General features: G+C 40.6%; 1 protein-coding gene across 1 annotated transcript in view; it reads right to left on the reverse strand.

The window, feature by feature from the left end:
• The window catches only part of LOC147724093 (desmocollin-2-like), a 125,678-nt gene that overhangs the window by 35,082 nt on the left and 66,852 nt on the right, over positions 1 to 23,744 (reverse strand). Inside the window, exons 6-13 of the mRNA XM_086965673.1 lie at positions 23,015 to 23,159; positions 16,064 to 16,230; positions 13,429 to 13,563; positions 13,038 to 13,223; positions 10,989 to 11,248; positions 10,727 to 10,866; positions 8,430 to 8,657; positions 4,277 to 4,519 (exon numbers count right to left, since the gene is read on the reverse strand). Coding sequence (XP_086821799.1) covers positions 4,277 to 4,519; positions 8,430 to 8,657; positions 10,727 to 10,866; positions 10,989 to 11,248; positions 13,038 to 13,223; positions 13,429 to 13,563; positions 16,064 to 16,230; positions 23,015 to 23,159 — 1,504 coding nt within the window. The remainder of the gene's footprint in view (positions 1 to 4,276; positions 4,520 to 8,429; positions 8,658 to 10,726; positions 10,867 to 10,988; positions 11,249 to 13,037; positions 13,224 to 13,428; positions 13,564 to 16,063; positions 16,231 to 23,014; positions 23,160 to 23,744) is intronic.

Raw genomic sequence — 23,744 nt, forward strand, 5'->3', positions numbered from 1 at the left:
AGGACTTATGCCAACATATCCTTATTGAGTGCGAGGAATCAGTCGTGCACAGTTTTACTGAGAAAGTATGCTCTGTACTACATAATTTTTCATTTCCCAAGAGCGTTAGCTATTTCATCATGATGTGTTTCTGTATTTTTGTGTGTGCATCTAATCAAGCATAGTGCATACTTTGAGTGATGCCAGGTGTTTATGAGGGGCTTTAATTGAGAGCTCCGGCACTGAGGCTGCAGCAAAGCAAAGTGCTGTCAATGGGTTGGCCTCTGCAGAGCACACAGAACAATAGTCATGTTTTCCAGCTGCAATTGAAATTCTGTGTAAAAATGTGTGAAGGGGTACACAGATGTTTTTAGATGTATGTGTGTTGCTGTGTTATATATCTGGATGCAATAAAATCCAGCCAACAGCTGTGGGTGCTGCCTGAATCTTGGTTACAGCATTTTCTTTCAAAGTTGATGCCACATGCTGTGCAAGACACAGGGCAAGCACACACTTTAAAGGGCTGAAGTTGATGTGCTGTACAATTTGAAAATTACAGTAACTGTTGAGCATATTAATGCAGTGAGATAAGGGGCATTTTTTAATGTGTTCAATATTTGAAGACTATATGTTCCTACTGCTTTATTACGCTTGCTTTCCAACTACATTGATTTGCTTTAAAATGCACCATTTGACAATATATATTTTTTTGAATGCTCAGGGGGAGGACCCACTCTTGAACACATGTTTGACCATTAAGGTTGCTTGTTTCACTTGCTACATAAAAGTCATACCCAACTGATACAGTCCACCACTTTCAAATGTCACCAGCCACCACTGAGTGTCTGTATGCAGCAATTCAGTAGATCAAACTGTGCTACAAAATGCACGTTTGGATGCTTTAGTGAAGGTTTAGACCAATGTCAACCCAGCACATGCATAAGAGGTAATTTTAGAATAACGCCCTACCTGCAGAAGATGGAAATAAAGGTGTATCTCATTTTTTAACTTTCTTAATGTAATGTCAGCACTTGCCCTGTTTGACTTGATGGCTGCTGATGAATATAGCTGCAAAATCGTCCTTAAGAAACTTGCATGGAGAACCGAGTTACACACACAAATACTTAAATAAGGCAGAACTAGGTTATTTGTGTTCTTTTACTCTCAGATGCAGAGTTAGAGATCGCGTAAATGGTACAGGCAGTTAAACAAGGAAGGGAAGAAAGCCTCAACAGTAATGTTGAAAAATGCATATCAGTCTGAGGCATAGTTGTGCTCACACTACTGCTGAATTTAGAGCTTGCTATTAGTCTAAGGTTTTACTTTCAATCTTTGATGATCATAATTAGGAAATTGTTTAAAATGTTGTACACGTTCCTTCTGAATTAGCTCTATAGACAGTTCTGAAAACTCCAAACTGCTCTAGGACAGAGAAGGAGACTACAGTAATGTGCATCCTGCTTCTCACATACACTTGCTGCACTGGCTTACTGAGCATTTTCACCTTTTATGAGATGGGTTTATTATCAAAAGGTAACACCTGTATATGTAAGGAAGAAAACAAAAGAGAAAATAAAAAAGGAAAGGTAAAATCTCAGAAACATATTTAACAAAAGAATGTAGAAGTAGGTAAGCGGCTTCTGTTTCCCTCAGATTATTGCCCTTACTATTTTAGGCCTCCTGCTATTAGATATTGACTTCTTGGTGGGGCTTTCTGATTTTATGAGGTTTTCCAAAGATTCTCGCGAAGCTGACATGCCACATGGTCTACCGAACTACCATTCTTGGAACACCAATTATGACTGTTTTTGTATGTGCCTGATGCATGGTTAGGTGAGCTTTCACTCCTGGCACGCTCTTTTTCCAAGGCCTGTGAAAGGTGTGAAATGTGACAAATTTTGGCAGTTCATTGCCCGTATCTGCATGTTTTCCAAAGATAATTCACTGATTATGTCTCACCCACACTACCATGATCAGCATGATAATGAGTTTATGCTAGACTACTTCTACATGCTCTTGCTAAAAATGTTTCTAAGACTTTAACTTTCTTTAGTTATTTTCTCTTTTGATTTCCTTCATTACCTCTAGAGGTGTTTACTATTGATAATTTTCGCATATATTTTATGTAATTAGGCATATATTTATGTTGTCCCGATGAAGACACTATATTAATAATGGATCAAAACGTTGCTCACCTAAAAACACTCTGACCCTCTAAATGTGTATATATGATTCTTGGGTGCAGTAGTGTTCTGTTCTATGAATAAGTGACCTTTATTATATACATTATTGATGGTCAACTAATGGTCTTTGCCTGTTTGCTTCATCCTTTTGACACTTGTTGATGTTTACCCTGGAGTTGTTGATCTTCTATATTTTATTGTTAACTTTGGAATAAAATGTGTGCTATATGTCCAATTGAATAATTCCTGGGTATTTTTCCCCCTAGAATATTGGTTCTTTTCTATTTACTATCGGAATCTTGTTCCTTAAACTACAGATTATCCTGTGTCCCTATTGATTTTTGGGGTTCCCTTGTGTCTACTTATATCTAACCACTCTTTAGGCAGCACCCACAGCTGCTGACTGCAATCAGTCATTTACAAAATGAGCAGATAGGTCTTTATGTGGACTGAAAAAAGTGGGGGCTTTCTAAAAGAGAAGATGTAAAATATATTTCTGTGATTCTCATAGTGTGCCACCCAACCAGTACTTTGGTTTCTCTCTGAAATGTTTTTGCATCCAGATATATAACACAGCAACTGGCACACACGTAAAACCTGTCAGTATGATTGGCTTTGTCAATGGTTGTTAGCTGTTTAAGACAAATGAGTAACATCGATTTGTTATAAATAATTAACATTGGAAATGTTTCAATTCTGAAATTGTAATTCTGTGAATTAAATATTATTAAGGGCTGTGGAAGGAGTATTGGCCTTCAGTTATGTGTGCTTTATGTTAGATATGTACGCCATTTCCCCAGCACATCTTGTTCATCTGCACATTTTAAATGGCCTCTCTTTCCTCCTCAACAACCTCTTTTTACTCGCCCCGGAAAGCACTTCCTCGCATCTCCCTCACTTCACCACCTCCAAAATGTACACTGCACTCACTGACATTTCAGCACTTTATTTCCTTTTGATTTCTCCTGTGTACCCATTCACACACATTTACACAGAATTCCAACTGCAACTGGAATACATGACCATTGTTCTGTGTGCTGTGCAGAGGTCAACCCACTCACAGGTACTTTGTTTACCCCAGCCTCAGCACCGAAACTGTCAATTAAAGCCCCTCAAACACCTGACACGACTCAAAAATATGCACTATGCAAAAGTAATAAGATGCTTGAGAAAGAAATACAGAAACACATCATGATGAAATAGCTAACACTCTTAGGGAATGCTAAATTAAGTAAAACGTGGAATAAGAGAAGAACCAAATCGCTAACATGCAGAACCTTAACATTTTTAACATTCATTGTTCATTAATGTTAAGGGCATGAAGATAGGGCCAATGTTAATGCTTTTATACAGCAGATTACTGTATTTACTACAAGCACATATTTCTCCCTTTGCGCTTGACTTGGATATTTGGATCAACTTCACAAAAGAACAAAAACCTGCTTTTCCTTTGTATCAATTATGTGGGGGTCCAATACAGTAGCTTCACTTCCAACGAGGCCAGCAACCTGCAGCCAGGGCCTGGGGTGTGAAAGTGGAGGATGTTACCGTGACCAGGGGTCTCAGCACAGTACTCGTAAAAATGATAAGCATTACAACAACTACCATTACTGACAATAAAGCACCAAATCACATGTGCTTGCATCCAGTCCTACCATGTGACAAATGGGAAAAGGGTGGGATCTATGCCTGTGAATGACAGGGATTCATACGCTGAGGCCCAAAACAGTGACGCTGACAGGATTATTGGTCTAAAGTGGATACCCCCATAGACTACAATGGCAATAAAAGGCTTTAGAACGGTAAGCCTTGTGTCGTCTGTCACAGCGTAGAAAGTTCTTTTATTGCCTGACTTTCGTCTACTGCTTCAGAGTGAGACAGGGCGGGCAGCCTGGGGCAGACAGTCCAACCTTAAATACAACTATTTGTTTAGAGATACGATTGTATCTCTAAATAGATCGATGTATTTAATATTCTGTGAACTAAATGTGTACGGATTTAAGAGGGAGCAGCCCCAGAGCCCTAATGGAAAAACAGCCCCTGCACATACTACGATTTTGTTTACACTACGATAATCAATGCAATACCACAGTCAAATGAAGCAATATACTTACATAGCAACAAGCCCAAAAGTAATGCCGGCAATATCAGTGTCAGTATACCCAAGGGGCCGAGAAATGCATCGCCTGCAGCTCTGCGTCCAAGGGAGCCTGGACAGTTGATACCATCTGGGCAGTCACAGATATCAACTGGCACCTTGAGGGTTTGTCCCTTGCCCTGCTGGTCAACTATGTTGATAGGGATCTCGTATGATCCAACTGGCTGATTAGCAATATCTTCAAGTGTCATGGAAGTGCCTGGAAAACAAAAGCAAAATGTTTTGATAACATTACTGGTAAGCTTCGAAACATGCTAGTTCATCACTGGACATACAGACAGAACGATCTACGGAATTATTCTAGATATCCTGTTTTAACTGAATATCTTCACAAGTACAATTGCATTTCCATTTCTTTACATTACAACATCTGTCTAACATTTGTGCATACACTGTTGATGTTGCAGAACTACAAAGTGCATTTTCCAACATTAAAAGCAATAGATAGTGGCGCACATGCCACATGATGAAATATTAGGGGAAAGAGTAAGAAAATAAAAATAAAAGGATATCCTGAACATCACGGTGTTGTTGTCTTCAGAGGTATTTCTCGATGGACCATATATTTTACTTTACACGGATGTAAGGGCTTCCAAAAAAAAGAAAGATAGTAATCCTCCTTAGAAAGCAAAGAAATCGCAGGGAGTTGGGAAGTTGGCCACATCAATGATCTAAGAGCACGTGACAGCCATGATAAAAATGCATATGAAAGAATATATCAGGCAGTATCAAGTAGTAATAATGTACTGCTGATGGAAGCAACTATTTTTATTCAATTTCCCATGCTGCGTTCCCTCTTCTGGGAGCAGTGCTGTATATCTCTACACTGTGGCTTTGTTTCAAAGTGAAGAATGGGGAAACATTCGGTTCCCATTTGAGAGATTCCCTGAACTAACATCTTACAAAAAGAGTTTTAAACACCTAAATATTACTCGGGTGTGCACAAGAAGTCACCTACATGTCTTACTTACACATCTTGATTACAGAAGCAGGATACACATATTTATATTTTAGCCTACTGTATAGTACACCTACAATATTGGAGTAACTGCTGGTATGAAAAATGTTACATTACCATTTGTTTAGGTTCAGGGGTGGGAAAAAGTAGTTGGTGAGCCTGGTGACAGCAGAATATTAAACAAACATTTAAAAAATCATTGATTTAAGGATTTTCACAAATATTTTGGGTATCTATTTTGAGCCCAGAAAACATTTTTAAGTGTATCTCAAACACTGGTAGGCTACTCCCTTCCCAGAATGGGAATGAAACCCCCACCCACATTTTCTCTGACAGTAAAGGGTGTCTCAATAATAAACATTGCCCCTGTGGAGAAAATAAAAAAGACAAAACTTTGTATTCGCAAATGCACATTTCTGCGGTACCTACTCACATGGACTGTTCACATCATGGACTAAATATGTGATTAAGCAAAGGGGATAAGTATTCAAGGAAATACACAGACATCACAGACTTCAAACAGCAATGCCTGCGATTATTTTAGAAGCTCAAAAACTAGATATACACAAATGTAGGAGGACATATGTGGACATAAGTTTCTGATTTGTAATGCTTTCTGAATCAGGACTGTCAGACTTGATACCCTTGAGTGGTAGTCTCCCAATCGTCTTGTCTTCACCCCTTCTATTTTCTGTACCTCTTTGTGTTGACTTTTACAATTTTGTGAACGTTACCACTGCTAGTAAGTGCTAAAGTACTAGTGCTCTCTCTTTTAAATATGGTAAGATTGGCGAACACCCATGGCCATATTTAATTTACTTTTACGTCCCTTGTAAGGTGGTGCTACATGTATCCAGGGCCTGTAAATTAAATGCTACTAGTGGGTCTGCAGCATTTATTGTGTCACACACATTAAGTTTTCCCCTAGAGTAGGCGCTAAATAGCTGATAGGGCAGGGTGCAGTGTATTTAAAAAGTTGGATGTTTACTTTTAAGCTTTACATGTCCTGGTGGTGAAAACCCCCCACAAACCTCACCCATAGTATAACATTGGGTTATCTTATTACTTTCACTAAGTGACAACTTTTGATTGTGAAGGTAGAAATGTCATTGTGTACACTCTAATTAATTGTAATTTAAAGTAATCTTTAATGGTAAAGTCTGTTTTAAGTCCCAATCCCGAAAATGACACTTTTAGAAAAGCTGGAATTTTCTTGCCTTAATCATTTTGTACCTGTATCCTGGGTCACATGACTAGGGTAGTTAGCAGTTGGCCTTTGTATATTCCTTCCACACAGTATCACAATAGAGAGCCTGGGTGTTGACAGGATGGGCCATTCAGACTTGATAAGGGAGACGGAGCTGGCACTTCAAAGACTCCCTAAGCTCACACACAAATAACTTCACACTGGCATATTGTGGCTGCAGACAGACTAGTGGGGAGAAATTCCAAACACCTCTGTGGGGGGAAAACTCCAGAAGCTTCTCCCAATTCAAAACTAGCACTTGGTATGAAAGTAGGACCCTCAAATCCACTCTTCTGATCACTTCTGGACTGTGGAAGAAAGAGAAGGTCTGCTCTGCTGCCCTGCTGCCCTGCTGCTGAAAATACTGTCCTACTGCCCTGCTGCAAGAAGGATTGTCCTGCTGCCTGAGTAAGGAAGACTGGAGCTGCTTCTTGAACCCAGAACCACCAGAGTGACTCCAGGAGCTAACTGACTGGCCTCCTGTTCTAAGCTACATGGACATAATAAGCTCCAGAGACCCGCCCTTCATTTGCCCAACTGTCCAGATTCAACTTGACCTGCCTGTGCCCAACTGCTGACCTCTGCTGAAGTTATTCCTGATCCATAAGAGGTTTCCCCCAGTCCAAGACACATGGTTGGTATTAGGGTGCACTCCTCCGGGCCCAACTGTGGGTTTCATCAGAACCAACTAAGCAAGACAACGCACTGTAGGCCCTCACATCAGAACACCCGCAGCTCCTCATTGGAACTGGTGCAGCGAGACACATTGCTCTGCATCAAGGAGATAAGGTACAATTCTTAGTAGAACTAATCTGGTACCTGTATCAGGCCTGTACTCTATCATGGTCAGCATGAACTTGTGACTTTGTCCGTGTCCAATGCAACCAGATAACCACAGTTGGCACTTTGAGCTTTTAGGCACTATATTTGCCTTAAAACTTTGAAACTGTATATCTCCAGTTCTACTGACTAGATTTTTGTTGTTTTGAATTCAAATAATTTATTAAATTTCCCTTTATATTTCTTCTATGTCCGAAGGTAATTGCCGACCGGACCCAAACTAATTTTTGCATCCGAGCTGTGCTACATAGTGGTTGGCTATATTTTTCGATTTTGACCTGGTGTTGAGCAACTAGATGTTTGCTGGCGGTGCTTTGATCTTTCAGGCACTAGGTTTTACCTTAAACTTTAAAAATACATAACTCTAGTTCTACTCATTTGATTTTTGCTGTTTTTGTGTAAATAATGTATTCAAATGTCCTCTTTTTTCTAAATTGGTGTGGGAGTTTCCTGTGTTGTTTTTTCAACTAATTGCTGTTTGAGTGCTACCTAAATACTTTACACATTGGCTCTAAGTTAAGCCTGACTGCTTTTGTGCCAAGCTACCAGAGGGTTACACATAGGTTACTTTTGTGACGGTTGGTGGTTCACCCTAACAACGATTGTGACTTTCGCTTGAGAAGGGCTCAAACACCCCTCAACCAACAACCTAATTTCTCTCAGGATCCTTTTGGGGCCACTTGACTGGATCACACTCCATGTTTCATCCCAGGTTCAAACAGAACAATAGGCCATTACTACTAAGAAACTTGTGAAGGTTGCTAAGACTAGCATATGTAGAATGCAAAAAATGATACTCCAGTGCAATGAATACATTTCTGTTTCCAACTGCTAACAAAATTCCCATGTTTCAATTGCATTTCAAAAAAGAAAAAAAATAGGTTTTGAGTTTGTATAAATATACCTGCAACTCTAATCTTTGATATCAATCAGTTACACATATGACTCAAATGCGTGGATAATTACACCCAAGACCTACACCAACTTGATGCATTTGTAGGAGAGTTACAATATGACATGGCTTCCATAGTAAGAATGGTAAATTGACAGTGTTATTTTACCTACCATCAAGTTGTGTTATCCTCCATTTTCTTTGAAGATCAGGACTACTACTGTCATCCAAACTGAATTTCAAGGGTGCAGAGTTAGGAACATCATCAAGATCGTTTGCTTCAATTGTAATTGATCGTTTCCCTACTAGGCACATATGTGGTTCCGTTTTTGTGATGTTTGGAACATTATCATTTACGTCGTCCACTGTAATTACCAGAGTTCCTGTTCCAGTCTTGCCACCTACAAGAGAACAATAATTCTGAGTGCATCATTTCTCACGTGTTACTGGTTTCAATTTTAGCTTCTTTACCCTTCATACATTTTTAGTAACAGCAGCAGGTCTCTGCTAAGGCTAAGACTTTTCAACATGTACAGAGCAACTGAGTTCCTATAAATCAGATTAAGGGCCTGATTTTCTGTTTGATGGACAATACTCTACTTTTCAGGGTGGCAGAGGTCATATCTCCACCATCCTGACAGATTACGATCCACAAGTGCACAATGTATCAGATAGATCAGTGCCATCACAGTGGTTACTTTCAATGTACAAAAGGTTTGGTGGATGGCTGCCTTTGGTTTTGATAGCTGATCACCAAACTTTTGACATTTTGTTTGGTTTTCAGTGGAAAATGAAAGAACTAACGACACCTCCACACCCTGGGAGTTCTCTCCCAGGATGAAAGCATCATTTTGTTTTCTGTCCCTCACCCCCAGGTTTTTCCTGGAGGTGAACGACAGGTAAAAAAAGCCAACTTCCACATTAAAGGGGGAGGGTGGTGTAACGTCCTTTATTCAACAGCCCCTAATCAGACAAGCCATCGGAGAACATTTTTGGTCGGCACAGTCAATGGAGGCTCTGTCGACAGAAACCTTAAGGTCCGCCCTTGTCTAAATGAGATAGGTGAACAAGGGTTTGGTGGGACAGATGTTCTGTTGCTTTTGGGACAGAGAACCCTATCTGTCAAATTTTAAATCAGGCCATATATACCCATCTAAGTAACCCAATCATATAACAATGAGGTTGTGCAATAGTAATTGGTGCATGAAATAAAGGTACCTATGTTATACAGAAAAAGAATCAGAGCCACAATTTGCTTTGCATGAAATGACAAAAGGTTTCTACAAAGACAGAAGGTCTTCGGACTGCTTGAGAATCAGAACCAGAGCAGTGCAAAATAGTTTCCAAATCTGCATGAACTTGGGATGTAGCACAAGAGACCAAAGTTTATGAACAAATGCATACAGAGAAGGCATAGTATGGTACCAAAACATCATGGTCTAGATATTATCGGAAAATATATTGTGTCCTAAATATTATTTACATCAAGATTGCCCCACTGGACTTAAAGAACAGAAAATCTACAACCAATAGAACGATATTTTTTCTAAATGAACAGTAAAATGGAGATCTACAAATTAGACAACTTGATATGGTGAACTAAAGTTCTCATAATTGCTTGTGTTTCGTACTTTCCAGCAGAAATGTATTCACTAGGCGAAAAAAAAGCATTGCTTGGAAGTTGCAGTGGATTTGTTTACTCAGAAAAGCCAGGTGATTAAATAAAACATTTAACACCCAATTATTAAGAGATCTTTCTGTGTCAGCACGGTGAGAGCAAAGGTCATCAAAAGTCGCCCACCTAGATTTCTCTCCCCGATCTGTAATGAGTTGTGTTGAATTTTATTATCACATTTATATAGTGCTTACTAGGTGGTGTTTGAGTAGAACCTGAAGGCCGGGTCACATGGAGAGAAGGCAAGCTTTATATCTCAATGTTTGGTTTAAAACAGGGAATTCTTATCAGCCACATGTTGATATTACGTCACATTTCACCTAATATTTTGGGGTATATTCATACCGATTTAATATTGCCAGGATTGGACACATAGGCACAGATCAAAGTCTGCAGGGGAATCCAGGCTGTGGTCCTTGACTCTACACTAGCAGCTCTGTCTTTCTGTGCAATATGCTACACTTGTTTTTATTGGAACCCCAAAGATTATTAGCAGCATTTGTAGGACATTAGTAAAAATAAAATTGATTCTCATATGCAATGTACTACTGCAAATTTGATACTGTGGTAACTTGAAAACAGTCCCTTTGGATAGGTCAACAAGTTTGAAAAAGTATTAGTGAAACTGATCAAATCCACAGAAAGGACCATGTTATTTGTGGCCAATCACAACTAAAGTACACAAACAATCAACTAAATCAATATTCATATTCTTTAGCCCCATAATATATGTAAATAATACACTAAGCTCACATTTACTAAGACTGAAATCGCCACAGAAACGATATCACTTACTTTGGTCAGTAGCAAGGACCGTCACATTGTACGCGCCTTTGGTTACTTCCGACGACTCTCTGTCCAGAATTTTAGAAGTTGTTATTTGACAAGTCGAGGAAATGGTGACCCATGAGGAAGGATCAGTTACCTTCTTGTAGCTGTTTTGGGATACAAAATTACATTTTAAATGCCACACTTAAAATTTTATAGAGCTTCATTAAAATGTGCACACTGAGCATCCTTCATAGATAGCAAAAAGGAATGCAATTCTTGTGTGTACCTTATGCCGTCACTCTTTTTCGTTTCTGGGTCTTTCGCGGAGCATGTATAAATGAGTGTTCCCACTGGTAGTCCTTCTTTAATGCGTGCGTACCAAATGACAGGCATGAACTCTGGGCCTTCGTCCACATCCCTTACGAGAACCGTAACCGGAACAGTGTTCCTCACATTTGTTTTTGTGCCCGATTTAGAAACTACAGGCACTTCATTAGTTACTCCAACTTGCAGCTGGTAACGATTTTTTTCTTCATAGTTAAGAGGCTGAAAAGATAAGGGTTTATAAATATTACATAATATTTGCCATCCCTACCGATTTAGGTGGTAGGCTATCACTTTTTAGGCACTCCTAGCACCTACTAATGCAGCCTCTGTCCCAACAGCAATCAGTAGGCTTGTGCAGACATCTGCGATTAACTGCACCACCTACAGTGAAACAAATACAAATAATGCCCATGGAAGCCAGCCGGGTATTACCTACAGAAGCTTCTTTGGAAAGTGAACCTAGAGGCATATTCACAAATTGAGAGGAAAGGAGGGCAGTGAGGCGAGGGGCAATGTAGAGGTGAATCAGTGCCTCAATCACATTAGAAAGTTTGATCGGAAGGCAAAGTCAGAAATTGATTCTTTGCCAGAGTAACAGGCTATGCTGATTTTTGACCCAATGACCTGATGCACAGCAAAGCATTAAGCTGCTACCTGTCTACCCTCCCCTTCAAGGGGCCACTGGTGTTTGTGACAACATTTTGCAACTAGATTTGAACCCTGTCGGCTCACGGACACAGGTAGGTCTGGAAGATAGAGTTTGGTGCATTTTTTAACCCATCCATTATACTTTTTACTCAATTGCCTGTGTTTATATAATGTCTTTAGGTGTCAGTAATTTAGATGCAGAAGTACATTTTCATTACACTAATAAGAATCATATGTTCCTGCGACATGGTTCAGAATTAAAAATGGAATCTTTACCTGTAAAACATTCCTCTGCCTACAAGGATGCAGCCTATGGTTCTGTTAATATTGATTGATTATTTATTATTTTCAATTGTTCGTGCAAGCATGCGGCACCAACGTTGACGTGGTGTCATGTGATATTGTGTTTTTTTTTTTATGTTGTGGTATAATTGGAATAAAAATTTAAAAAATAATAAATGTAACTCTTGCACAAATTTGCACCAGTTTTGTCAAGAGCAAAACTCTTGCCTTTGGCACAGCTTGTTATTATTGGAGAGTGGCTAGAACAACTACTGTCAGCAACTGTGGTCTGCATCATGTGTTGGACCAGGACAGGTAGCTCTCTATTCTTTCGTAATTTGTGCTGATGTCATCACTGTAAAAAACATTAAAGTGATATAATTTATGTGCCACCATCATGCTAAGTAAACATTTTCAAAACCTGAACACTCCTAAATAAATGAAGTCACATTCTCTAGAATGTATATGCTACTCGTGCTGGCACGGTTTTTTTGGTAAAGCTCCAAGATAAAAAAAAAAGTGATTTTATGAAGTGCCCCTCATATTTATCCATAGTATCCTAGAACAAGAGGAATTTCACACTCCTTTCCAAGCACTGACATCCGATGATGAGTGCATCTGAACTAGGAACTTGCCCATGGATCAGTTGCTGCAAGTCATCAGTGGTCTTTACATTCGTCAGGTGCTCAATATTTGTTCACCTGAACATACTCACAAAGGCTATAAAAGTGCAGTTTGGAAGAACTGTATCCACTGATCACACACTGTGGTAAACCTAACAGCAAAAGATTGTGCAGTGTGCAGAGGGGAAAATGTGCAAAAGCATTCATGACTTAGCTGACAGATATTACAACAATCGGATAGACCTTGAAAAGAATATACACCAAGTATTCCCCAAAATAATATCCAAGTTAAACAGGGCAGATGCACACTTGATAAATGTGGTTTACATCAGAACTGAAGGAGGTGCAACGAGGGCATGATGCATTGTTTAGAAATGTTCTCGAGGTGCACTTACAGAACTAAATCACCATAGCAATGCACGGACCATACTATCAACACACGTCAATGTTCTTACCTTTACAACACGTAAACATCCCTCATTCGTTTCTGGATTGGTCACTATTTGAAATTTTCCATCCTCATTTCCCTGAACAATCGAGAAATTTGCCCTCCAGTTTGGTGTGTTGACTTGATCGTCGTCTTTTATTGGGATACACAAGACTTCCACGTCAATTTCATTTTCATTCACTTCTCCTTGGTACTGTATTAAAAACACATTTAAGAGTGAGACGGTCATTTATGAGAAATAATCCCCATCCGCTGATCACCCATGAATTTCAAGAATGTGAATAATGATGCATATTCAAGTGACACAAATAACTCCGGAAGACCAGCAGCATGCAATTTGAAACGAGAGGTAAAAAGAACCATATAGTAGAAATAATAAAGATACAACGTGTACTTACTGAGGCAGCTGTGAACGTAGGTGCACAATCGTTGATATCCTCAATTGTAATGGTCATTGTGCCTGTACATGACAATGAATAAGGTTGTCCACCCATGTCTTGTGCTTTAATTAATAGCACATATTCATTGGTCAACTAAAAAAAAAAATTAAATAGTAAATCAGATTGAGCAAATATTTTTAAATGTACACAAATTACAACAGCACATGCCTAACACAATGCTTTAAATTCTTTCACTAGCCATTGAGTTTGAATCGGAAAACTAGATCTTGACCCCATTACAGGGTTCTGGGATTTAGGGGGTATACCGGAAGGCCAGTATTTCTGATTCACGTCAGCATCATTGCGCCTTAATTTCAGGGCTAAAAGGTATTTCTCCCGGAATGAAGTATATCGTGGATTGGGATAATGCCCATTTTTTTCTTTTTGGGAACAAAATGGTCCCAAAGTCACACCTTTACTACCTTATTGGGGCAGGTGTTAAACTTGAGGAGCTTTTTGCAGGCTCGTGTTGTGGGTGCCATAGGGTAGGGGAGGCTAGATTAGGTGAGGGAAAGTATTTGCTGTTTGCCTCACGCTGTCTTTACAGCGCAGTATCTGCCCTCAGGCTTCGCAGCTCTACTCTAAAGACGGGTTGTGTGTTTCCATGCCCAGAATTGTCGAGTCTGGATTTTGTGATTCTGATCATTTTAAGTTTGGAGACACCAGGAACAGAAGAATGGCCCAGACTGGTGTCATTGTCATAATCTAATTTTATATAAAATCTGCTGCACTAAAATGAGATACTTGTTTTAAATGTGGGTGACTGCATGAAGACAAAGCAACAATAATGTTTGATTAAGAAATTGAACAGATGGTACTTATAGTAAATTGTAAAATAGATCATATCATCATTATAATGGTCTATTAGAAGAAAGGTATTGGAGCAAAGTAATTATAGGCATCAACTGTGCTCCAGCATTTTCGCATTCGTAACTAGTTCCTGGTGTGGATGCACAAATAGGGGAAGCTGTGAAGTACACCTCATAAAGAAACCCAATAAATGAAAGGCTATTCACAGAAAGTATATGGAAACCAAAAAGGCTCTCTCAAAACTAATCGCAAACTTGAATGTGACCCCTCTTTAGTGTAGGCTGTTTTTGCCTTTAAGGGAGGAGCTGTTGGACTCGTCTCTCTTCCTCGGTACACAAAAAGCTGATCTACATTGAAGGTGACCTTGGCCTCAGGACACACGGTGGGTTGCTGTCGCCTGCTCACTCACTCCACTTTCATCCTGGTTTACATGTAAAGTGCATCGGTATATACAGGGGAATGGCAGTAGAAAACAATTACTTTCAGACTACATTCAGTGCTCACATAGACCTCCATGTTATCACACTTAGCTCAGAAGCAAATCAGAACGTAGGCTGCAGCCGAGGTCCAATGTCCATTTAGCTTCGCAAGCCAAGAACTGAAACAAGTCAATCTTGCAGCCGGACAAATAGGTTACAAGCGCTGGCTAAATCAAGAGGTTCAAACCACCTGTGGAGCGGTTTAGCTGATATCAGAATACCTTCAAACCTACATTGGACATTTAACCAGCAGAGGCAAAATTAAACACAAATGTGCACAATTTCTATTAGCATATGCCCTGAACTAGATCACTGGTTCAATGTAATATGATTATTAAAATAAAATGTCATTAAGGTGCAGAAAGTGCACATACTACAAATACGTTTTTTTGTTTAGTTTTTTTAAATGAGCCCTTGGGTCCCCAAAGGTTGGAATTTTGTTCCCTTAGTGCCAGCTGTATTTTTTTCAATACAATTCCTGCTTTTACTGGGTATGGTAACAGGATTAAAGATAGTTTATTGTGTATGGAGGAATGATAAAGGGAGGGGGACTTACAGCCACATGCATCAAGTGATTTAGGAATCGCAAACGGTGCGAATCGCAAAATTCGGCCGTTTGCGATTCCTAAATCACTATTTGGCATGCATCAATTAAAAATACATGAAATCGCTATTTTTTGCGATTTCTAAAAATGCGATTGCATTTAAGGAATCGCAATTTGCGATTCCTTAAATGCAATGCATGACACCTAAATTAGGAAGAAAAAATTACCATGAGGTTGGACCTCATGGTAATTTGCGAAAATTCTGAAAAATGCAATTTTGTGCATTTTTCAAACTGTCATGTTGTGCACACACATGCCCTTAGGGCATGTGTGTGCACAACATATGTGTATAGATTGATTTCATGGGTGCAACAGGGTGTCTTTTGGACACCCCTGCACCCTTGAAATCGCAATCTCAATTTGCGATTAGCTAATTGCGAATCGCAAGTTGAGATTGTCTTCCCATTCATTCCTATGGGCCTTTTGGCCCATAGGAATCAATGGTAAGGGATTCCTTAATTGCGATTCGCAAATTGTGAATCGCAATTAAGGAAAAATAAGGAATCGCTAAAAAATTAGCGATTTTTTGATGCATTGCCGTTTGCGATTCCTTAATTGCGATTCCTTAATTTTCGCAATTAAGGAATCGCTAACGGCACCAATGATGCATGTACCTGTTAATTCCTAAATTGAGTTCACTAAACTGTTCTAAATGAAAACTGAGCAAAAATAGACTACTTGCTTTGAGAATAATATTACCTCTCGGTCAGTGTTTTGTGACGTGACAGTGACGATACCAGTGTCACCATTGATGGCGAAGAGTCGAGGAGCAACCGGAAATTGGGATATTATGGAATATTTTATAAGGGTGTGAATTGTACCCGGCTCATCTCTGTCTGTAGCATTCACTCGTCCAACAATGGTACCTCAAAATAAAAACAAATAATCATTAATAATCTGGCAATCAGTACATTTATTATATATTTTTAATCTAGACAATACATTTGAGTGGACATACCCAGTGTCCTTATGGACTGTTCCCCCACATTTCACAGACCAATATAATTGACTGAACAGAATATTGTTTTCGTCCATTTAGTTTCCATTTCCAGTCTCCTTGGATTGTACTACTCTTGGAACATGGTATGCATGGACGTAATTTAGCGGTTGCTAGGGGCTGCTGACTGCTTGAACCGCTGGTACTGCCTTTGTGACCCCTGACCTCAGAAATGGAACATTCAGTGCCAAAGGCACAGAAGAAGCTCACTTTCATGGTTGTTGGATCACCACTTTTCCAGTTTTCTACCCATTTTGTTATAATACTAAGAATGGATGGTTTTATGAAAGGGAGACAGCATCTGCATGTGTGTGCATTTGTGCCTTCATGTGTCAGAATTTGCGTGAGACATGAGTGTGACTGAGTCACAGTAAGTGAGTCAGACTAAGGAAAGAGTAAGAATGAAAGCAACTGAATGAGACTGGGTAAGTGGCAATGAATGACTAAGAATGAGTGTGAGGAGTATAGGAGGACAGAAGTAGTGCCTCAGGCTGAGTGGCAGTCTGGGGCATTGTTAATGTTGCTAGCTTAGTTGGGGTCAGGGACTGGTGGTGTTTTTGCATAGGGACACTCGGGTTAGAGTAACCAGGCACTTTATAAGCTAAATAATAATAATGATAATAATAATAATAATAGGAGGGTGTGAGCAAGAATGACTGAGGTAGGAATGAGAGTTGTGAGAGTGAGTGATTGTACTTGTGAGTGAGAATGAGTCAGAGTAAAAGTGAGTGCTAGTGGGTGTGTGAAGAAGTATGAGTGAGAACAAACCAATGTATGAGTGAGTGAGTGTGAATAAGTGAGATTGAGTATGAAAGGAGTAAGAGTTCATGTATGTTAGTGAACAAATATAAATGAGAGTAAGAATTAGTGCGAGTAAAAGTGAACGCATGAGAGGGAGAATGAACGCGTGCGAGTGAAAATTAGTGTAAAGCAGGTAATGTAATGGGCTCAAAGAAGAATTTGGTGTTATGCTTGAGAGTCTTCCATTGGCCCTGACATATTGAAGGTAATTCTTTGCCAATAGAGGTATCCAAATAAAAATGCTGGTGCTGGCTGACTATGGACAAGTGTTGACATAGGGTCACACATGGAAAAAAGCTTGTGCTTACATATTGGAGCCAACTCTTGTTTTAACCCCTTTCGCCGCAGGGTTAATCCCCCCGCGGCGCGGGGGGAGGGAGCCGCGCTCGGCGCCGCGGTGCTCATGGCGAACTTGGCTCATCATGCAGCAAGGTGGCGCTGTGCTCATGATGAGCTGAGCTCGTCATGACCACGCCCATTTTCGTAGAACACTCAGCACAGCAGGGGAATTATCCCCGCGTGGGAACTCCGTGGCGGTTATGACGAGCCCAGCTCGTCATGAGCACAGCGCCACTGTGCCTCAGGACGAGCTGAACTCGTCATGAGCACCGAAGGTGTTAAGGAGGACAACCATGGCATATGGAAGTAGGGCAACTATGACAAAATGCTGTGCCTGACCAATAAGAATGAATGATGATAACCCATGCATATGTTCAACATTAATGGCAAAAATCTAGCAAGTGCACAGTATATTTACCTTTTAGCTTAAGAGGCAAATATTACATGAGGGGCAGCCATGACAACATGCTGGCCCTGTCACAATGGAGGACTTTTCTAAGATACAGAGATACCCGAAACACATTTTGAAAAACTCCTGGAGACCACCAGGTTTCACTGGCATGGTACGCCATGAAAAGAGATAAATTATTAAGGTATCCCTTTTCAGAACTTGAGGCGTTTTAGCAAATCTATGTGAAAACTGTGCTTTAAAATGACTTATTTAACTCTATTTTTTTTTTCAAATTGTTCCAGGGCGAGAACCTCACAGAGTTCCCCTGTGAGAGATTTGGTTCACTCGATTTGCTCATTCGTTACAGACAAGAACAATTAATATGCCTCTGACTTATCCCGGCCGTCTTGATTAATTCCTGCTGACACAGCGAATAACAAACAGTACGCACAACAGCCCTTCCAGATTTATCTTTATTATGTCTGTTATTTACCAAGTTTCTCCAGTGGCTTCCAAGCAACCTTCTAGGACAGAGCCCCCATCGGTTATCTCGACACTGCAATTTAAACTATATATGTAACCTGGTCCTGATGATGGCCTAATACTTCTGCAGACCGAAACGCTGTAAACTTCCACAGCGGAACTCTTGGCGCCTCTAATCACGGATACTCTATTCATGTGAATTTTTGTATTCATGTACCATTAATTGTCTGGGTATCCTAAATATGTACCCTTTTTAATCTCACTTGTCTCTTGTTGCGCCCACCGACCTCGCTGTATATACCACGTCAAGTGTCACTTGCACCGTCACTATACTTCACAAGCACATGTGCACAGTATTTTGTTGGTTACATGTTATTTAATTTAACGCCGTGCTACTGACCCATGTGTTTGAACATATGAAGATTAATATGTCCAACATGCTTGTCGATTGAAATATATTTTACATTTAGATGAAAATGTTTCCCTGGTTTTCTCCCCCTTTGGATTCAATCCGTCACAATTAATTGTGCCACATATACTTGACCTATGAATAATACCCTTGAGACACTGTCGTTTGTTACAAATTATTGCCCTAGACTCTTTGGGGTTTATGGGCTACCTCCTGTAGTCTGTTACTGCTTCAAAATATGCAAAGGAAGAACAGATAGATCAGGTTAACAGGTTCATTTTCCAACAGGCAATATATTTCCCATGCCCACCACAGATATTATAACACAATTTAAATAAACCAATAGAGCATGTGTTTCGTTGTCTAATGTTAAGCCTTTGAAACTCAAAATGAAAAAAACTAAAAATTGAATATCCAAAGAGCAAGTGGCTTCAAATCAGAGTTTTAATGTCTAATTCGAGGAACAGGAAGTACACAAAATACAACACAAACATAGTATAGACAAACTTCCGGCCACAAGTAATGATTCTCAGTTACACTGCAGGTGTAACCTCAAATAACAAGAAATGGTCTTTTCTAATATGTAAAATTAGTCTACAGATAAGATTTTACAGATGACTATGAAATATTGTGAACCTTAGCAGGAAAAGTAACCTGCATGCTTGCTAGAGTGTACTGCCCTATTTTGTTGCTTTCCTAAGTAAATTATATCAGTTGTTCAATCAATCTACCCTTTCTAGTGTGCCTAAGAATCATATTACCCCATGGCAGTATCAAGAGTTCAAAGGGGCGCCTAAGGTGCACTACTCCGTAAGGAAGTGGAAACTGCTTTGCGGGGCAGGCTGTTATGGCAACTTGAAATATATTCGAGGGTCATTTGTTTGTCCCATTGCTCTCATGGAGAGATGCACAAAGACTATACGAGGTAGACCGTCTGCCAGTCTCTCCTAACCAGGGTCTTCCACTTCCATGCATATTGAATGTGTGTGGAAGTTGTGTACACATTTTGAACGTATTGGGGCAGTGTAAGAATTAGTGCAACTCAATATGGTCGAGAGCATTGTGGAAGAGTGCCCAGGTATCTACTGTCCTAAGGGCCAATTCTTTATGCTTTCCTATCCCTCCATGCAGGGGTCTCTCCCTGCCCCATGTAAGCATTACAGTGTTCCTCTGTACTGGGGTGTCAGGGCAACCTTCCTCTTCGGCTATGGTTGTAAGTATATATGAATGTGTGTAAGTTTGTGGTATTTATATAACACAAATATAGCTGAAAGACCTCAGACATAGCTGCAGTGTTTTATCCAGGGTACTCTACACTCCTCCCTCTCTCTTCGTGATCTGCATCTGCGAGCTAAACAGCCTACTGTCACCGGCTGTACAAGTGTTGTACATGAGCTTGTTAGGAGCAGTTCAGGAGAGGCTGTTGTCAATGCCCCTAGCACGAGCTGATCACACACAGGCCAGGAAGTCATTGATTGGAGAAGTCCTTTAATCCAGAATTTAGATTCTGTGGGTGCACTGGCTGTTCAGCTCTAACTATATGTAGCTATCCCCATGACAAAGTTGTTCCAGGATTCTGATCAACCCAAGGTGGAGCTTACACCACTGCGGCAGACAAATGTGTGACCCGGTGATTTAACTTTCGTATGAGCTGCCCTCATACATCAAGATGCAACAAATTTACACTCCAGACTCAAGAAGAAGAGCTGTGATGTTGTTCTGTGCCAAGAAGACTATTGTCTGGGAATAAATGCTGTGCTTCACCTTATCCGGGGGCATGCTTGCTCACCAGAGAACCAAACCCCAGTTGAAGCGAGAAAACCTGTGGGAGTCATTATTTGGTTACACAAGATCTCATGCATGAGGTGTCCCCATCCAGCAGCTTGGGGACATCATCAAACTCCAATTACCTGCATCACCTGAAGGAACAGGAAAAAAATCATCTGTTGATAAGTGTGCATCGTCCTTAACCCAGCCAGGAAGTGTGGCTAAATGATTAGGGCGGCAGACCCTGATGCAGAGGTCTAGCCCGGGACCAGGGTTCAATTCCCAGCCTCGGCGGGTCTTGGGCTCAAAATTCCACGGAGCTGATAATTCTCGCCTCGGTGCCTATTCCAATCATGGAGTTCCACTCTGCAACTCTGGGCAATAGCTTGCTTAATCTCCACAATGGCCCCCACAACGCTAAGGATGCCTGGCCTCCACCTTGGGGGTGCCCAGGAGTGGACGCCTCACAGGGAAAGCCAGGATGGGTTCCACAGCGGTATTCGTACAAGCGCCTTGAGACCCTTGCAGGTGAGTAGTGCCCTATACAAGTATCAATTTACATTTACAATTTTACAATTTACAGTGAAGCCTGTGAGCACCTTTTTGTTCCCTTGAAGGAGGCTTAAGACCACCCTGGCTGCACGCTGATCTGGTGCGATCAGCCATAACTAGAAGAAGGCATCTTGATTCGAGAGCCATGGTCCACGTCTAAACCCATGAAGTGCTTTCACAGATATACATATCTGAAACCATGGTCCAGGTCTGCTGCCGAAAACCAGAGTGTATGTCCCTAGTCATTTAAGCAACCCTAGTGCTGAGAAAGTCTTATTGTGATTGGCAGTGTATGGGGCCTTGTAAATATCTTGAGTCCTGTAAGGAGATTCTAGCATGCAGGCACTGGAACAAGCTCTAATTACCCACCTCTAACTTTGGAGTTGGTGAACTTCCACTGGTTGTGCCTAGGCACTGAATTGTGCCTCCCTCATCCCTTTAGTAACGATTTGGGTTGTCAGCTTATAGGTAGACTCTTCTCAACAATTTAGGAGGGTGCACTGATTTTGCCCAAAGAGGTTTTATAGCAGGTGCATCAAGACTTCATAAACTCTTGATACTTTGAATAGAAGCACGAATCTCAACCATGCAAAAGGGATAAATGTTTGTCTGAAGTGTAGCAATCTGACTGGTAGCCCCTTAACTGTATTTAATGAGATGCTGAGGTTAGGCTTGACGTTTAGAACAGCCAGGGATGTGCTTGCGAGCACACTAGATGAACTGTCGCTACTGAAGTCAACAACATGGATGCCAGGATTCTGTGCTAATGAAATGAGCCTTTGTTCCAGGATCACAAAGGCAGGAAGTAATAACAAAACTCTATTGACAAACACTGGCCACAGACTTCAATGTTAAAAAGAAAATATATTACACAGCGCTCAGTTGTTATAACAACAACATGTGGGTTCAGAACTCTAGCTAGGAAGGTGCTACAGAGTCCTGGTTTCTTGGTGTATCCTTATTTCATGTGTTCAACCTAGTCCTATGTATATTAAAGCACTTGTTTAATACAGTGTTGGCTAAAAGTTCTGATATATAGGGATATTATCATGTTTACCATGTTTGGAGTGCCAAATCCTCATTGTCCCTAAGTCTGGGTGGTGAACTCCACTCCGCTTGCGGAGTTTGCAGAGTTTTCTGCACTCCACGTTTCACAGAGTTCCAAAAAGCTCCTCTACATGAGCGGAGTTTTTTCCCCTTGCTCGTGTTCATCAACGTCAAGTTGGTGAGCGCAAGCGAGGAATATCTACCTCCCGGTGAGATTTTTCCTCGCCAACTTGGTGTTGATGAGCGCAAGCATAGAATATCAACCTCCTGGCAAGATTTCTCAACGCGAGTGGTCAGATTTCTCACTGCAAGTGGCCGTGTATGCTCGCGACCACTCGTGTTGAGAAACCGTCCATTTGTGTTGAGAAAGCTGCCCCTCGAGTATAAATTTACTCGAGAGACAGAAAGGAAGCAACGCCCGCTTGCGCTGGGCATGGTGCCGTTTCTTGATGATTGCACACCTGGCACTGAAAATTACTCCGAATGACATTAATCTAAAGAAACTCTGCCACTTGCAGAGCTCCGCGCAGCAGAGTTTATTTTTAACTTTACTGTGTTCCGCTGTACTCGACGAACTCCACCCAGGCTGAATCATCTTCTTGTGTATGCCTGGACTGTTCTGCCTCATTACTACTGTGAGTCAAGTGCCCAAAAGGAGTACTCGGAAATTCAGTTTGGGGTCCAATAATAATCTGGCCCATGACACCAGGGGCAAACAACTCCAATATTCAGAATTTGAGTGAACCCTCAGGATTACAAGAACCGGGTCTTCCAAGTGCATTACGTCTGCAACCTTCCTAACATCAAAATATATAAAAGGGTTGTGATTTGTGTGGCATTATATGTAAGAAGATATTTCCTTACCAGGTTTAGAATGCTCGTAGAGTGAAGCACAAAAAGATTCTTCTGTAAACTGGGGTGCATTGTCATTATCATCCTCAATTTTAATGACAAAGTTAAGCGGTGATTCTGGTGAATAACCATCAGCTGTCTTGGCATAGCCAAGCATCTAAGGAGAAAGGTAAAGATATTGATACACAATGGATAACATTCACAGCGAGTTTTCACGTGTTTATACCTACATAAAACAATACACATAGGACCTCATTACAAATGTTGAGGTCTTTGGGCAGGTAATATCTTCCATTTAAATTCCAAGGTTTCCTTCACAAAATGTGAATGTGGAAGAATTAAGTAAGTGCAGCAATCTGTGCACTACTATCAATCCCAATTTGGATTCAAACACCCATGTGTGCTTGCACCGGAATTCCAGGGGAAGTCGGAATGAGGCCTTGCAAAATTTTGGCAAAGGGTTTGGTAGCTGCAGCTTTCCTCCAAAAATCCTACATTACTCTTCATAAGAGAACTACGCATGGGTAGGAAAGACTGGAATTGTGAAAAACTTGCTTAACTCTTGCCTTCTGCATGGCTAACAGGCTTGAAGAATGAAGGCTAAGCAGCAAGCAAATTATTTTTAAGAAATGCTGACTGTGTGGCTATTTTCCATGCAGGACAAACAGTGTTCTATTGTTTATACTAATGGTGTAAGGCATCCCTAACTCATTATGCAGAGTCATTAAAGATTAGAGAACAG

Source organism: Lissotriton vulgaris, chromosome 4_1, assembly GCF_964263255.1.
Source record: "Lissotriton vulgaris chromosome 4_1, aLisVul1.2, whole genome shotgun sequence".
NCBI classification, from domain to species: domain Eukaryota; kingdom Metazoa; phylum Chordata; class Amphibia; order Caudata; family Salamandridae; genus Lissotriton; species Lissotriton vulgaris.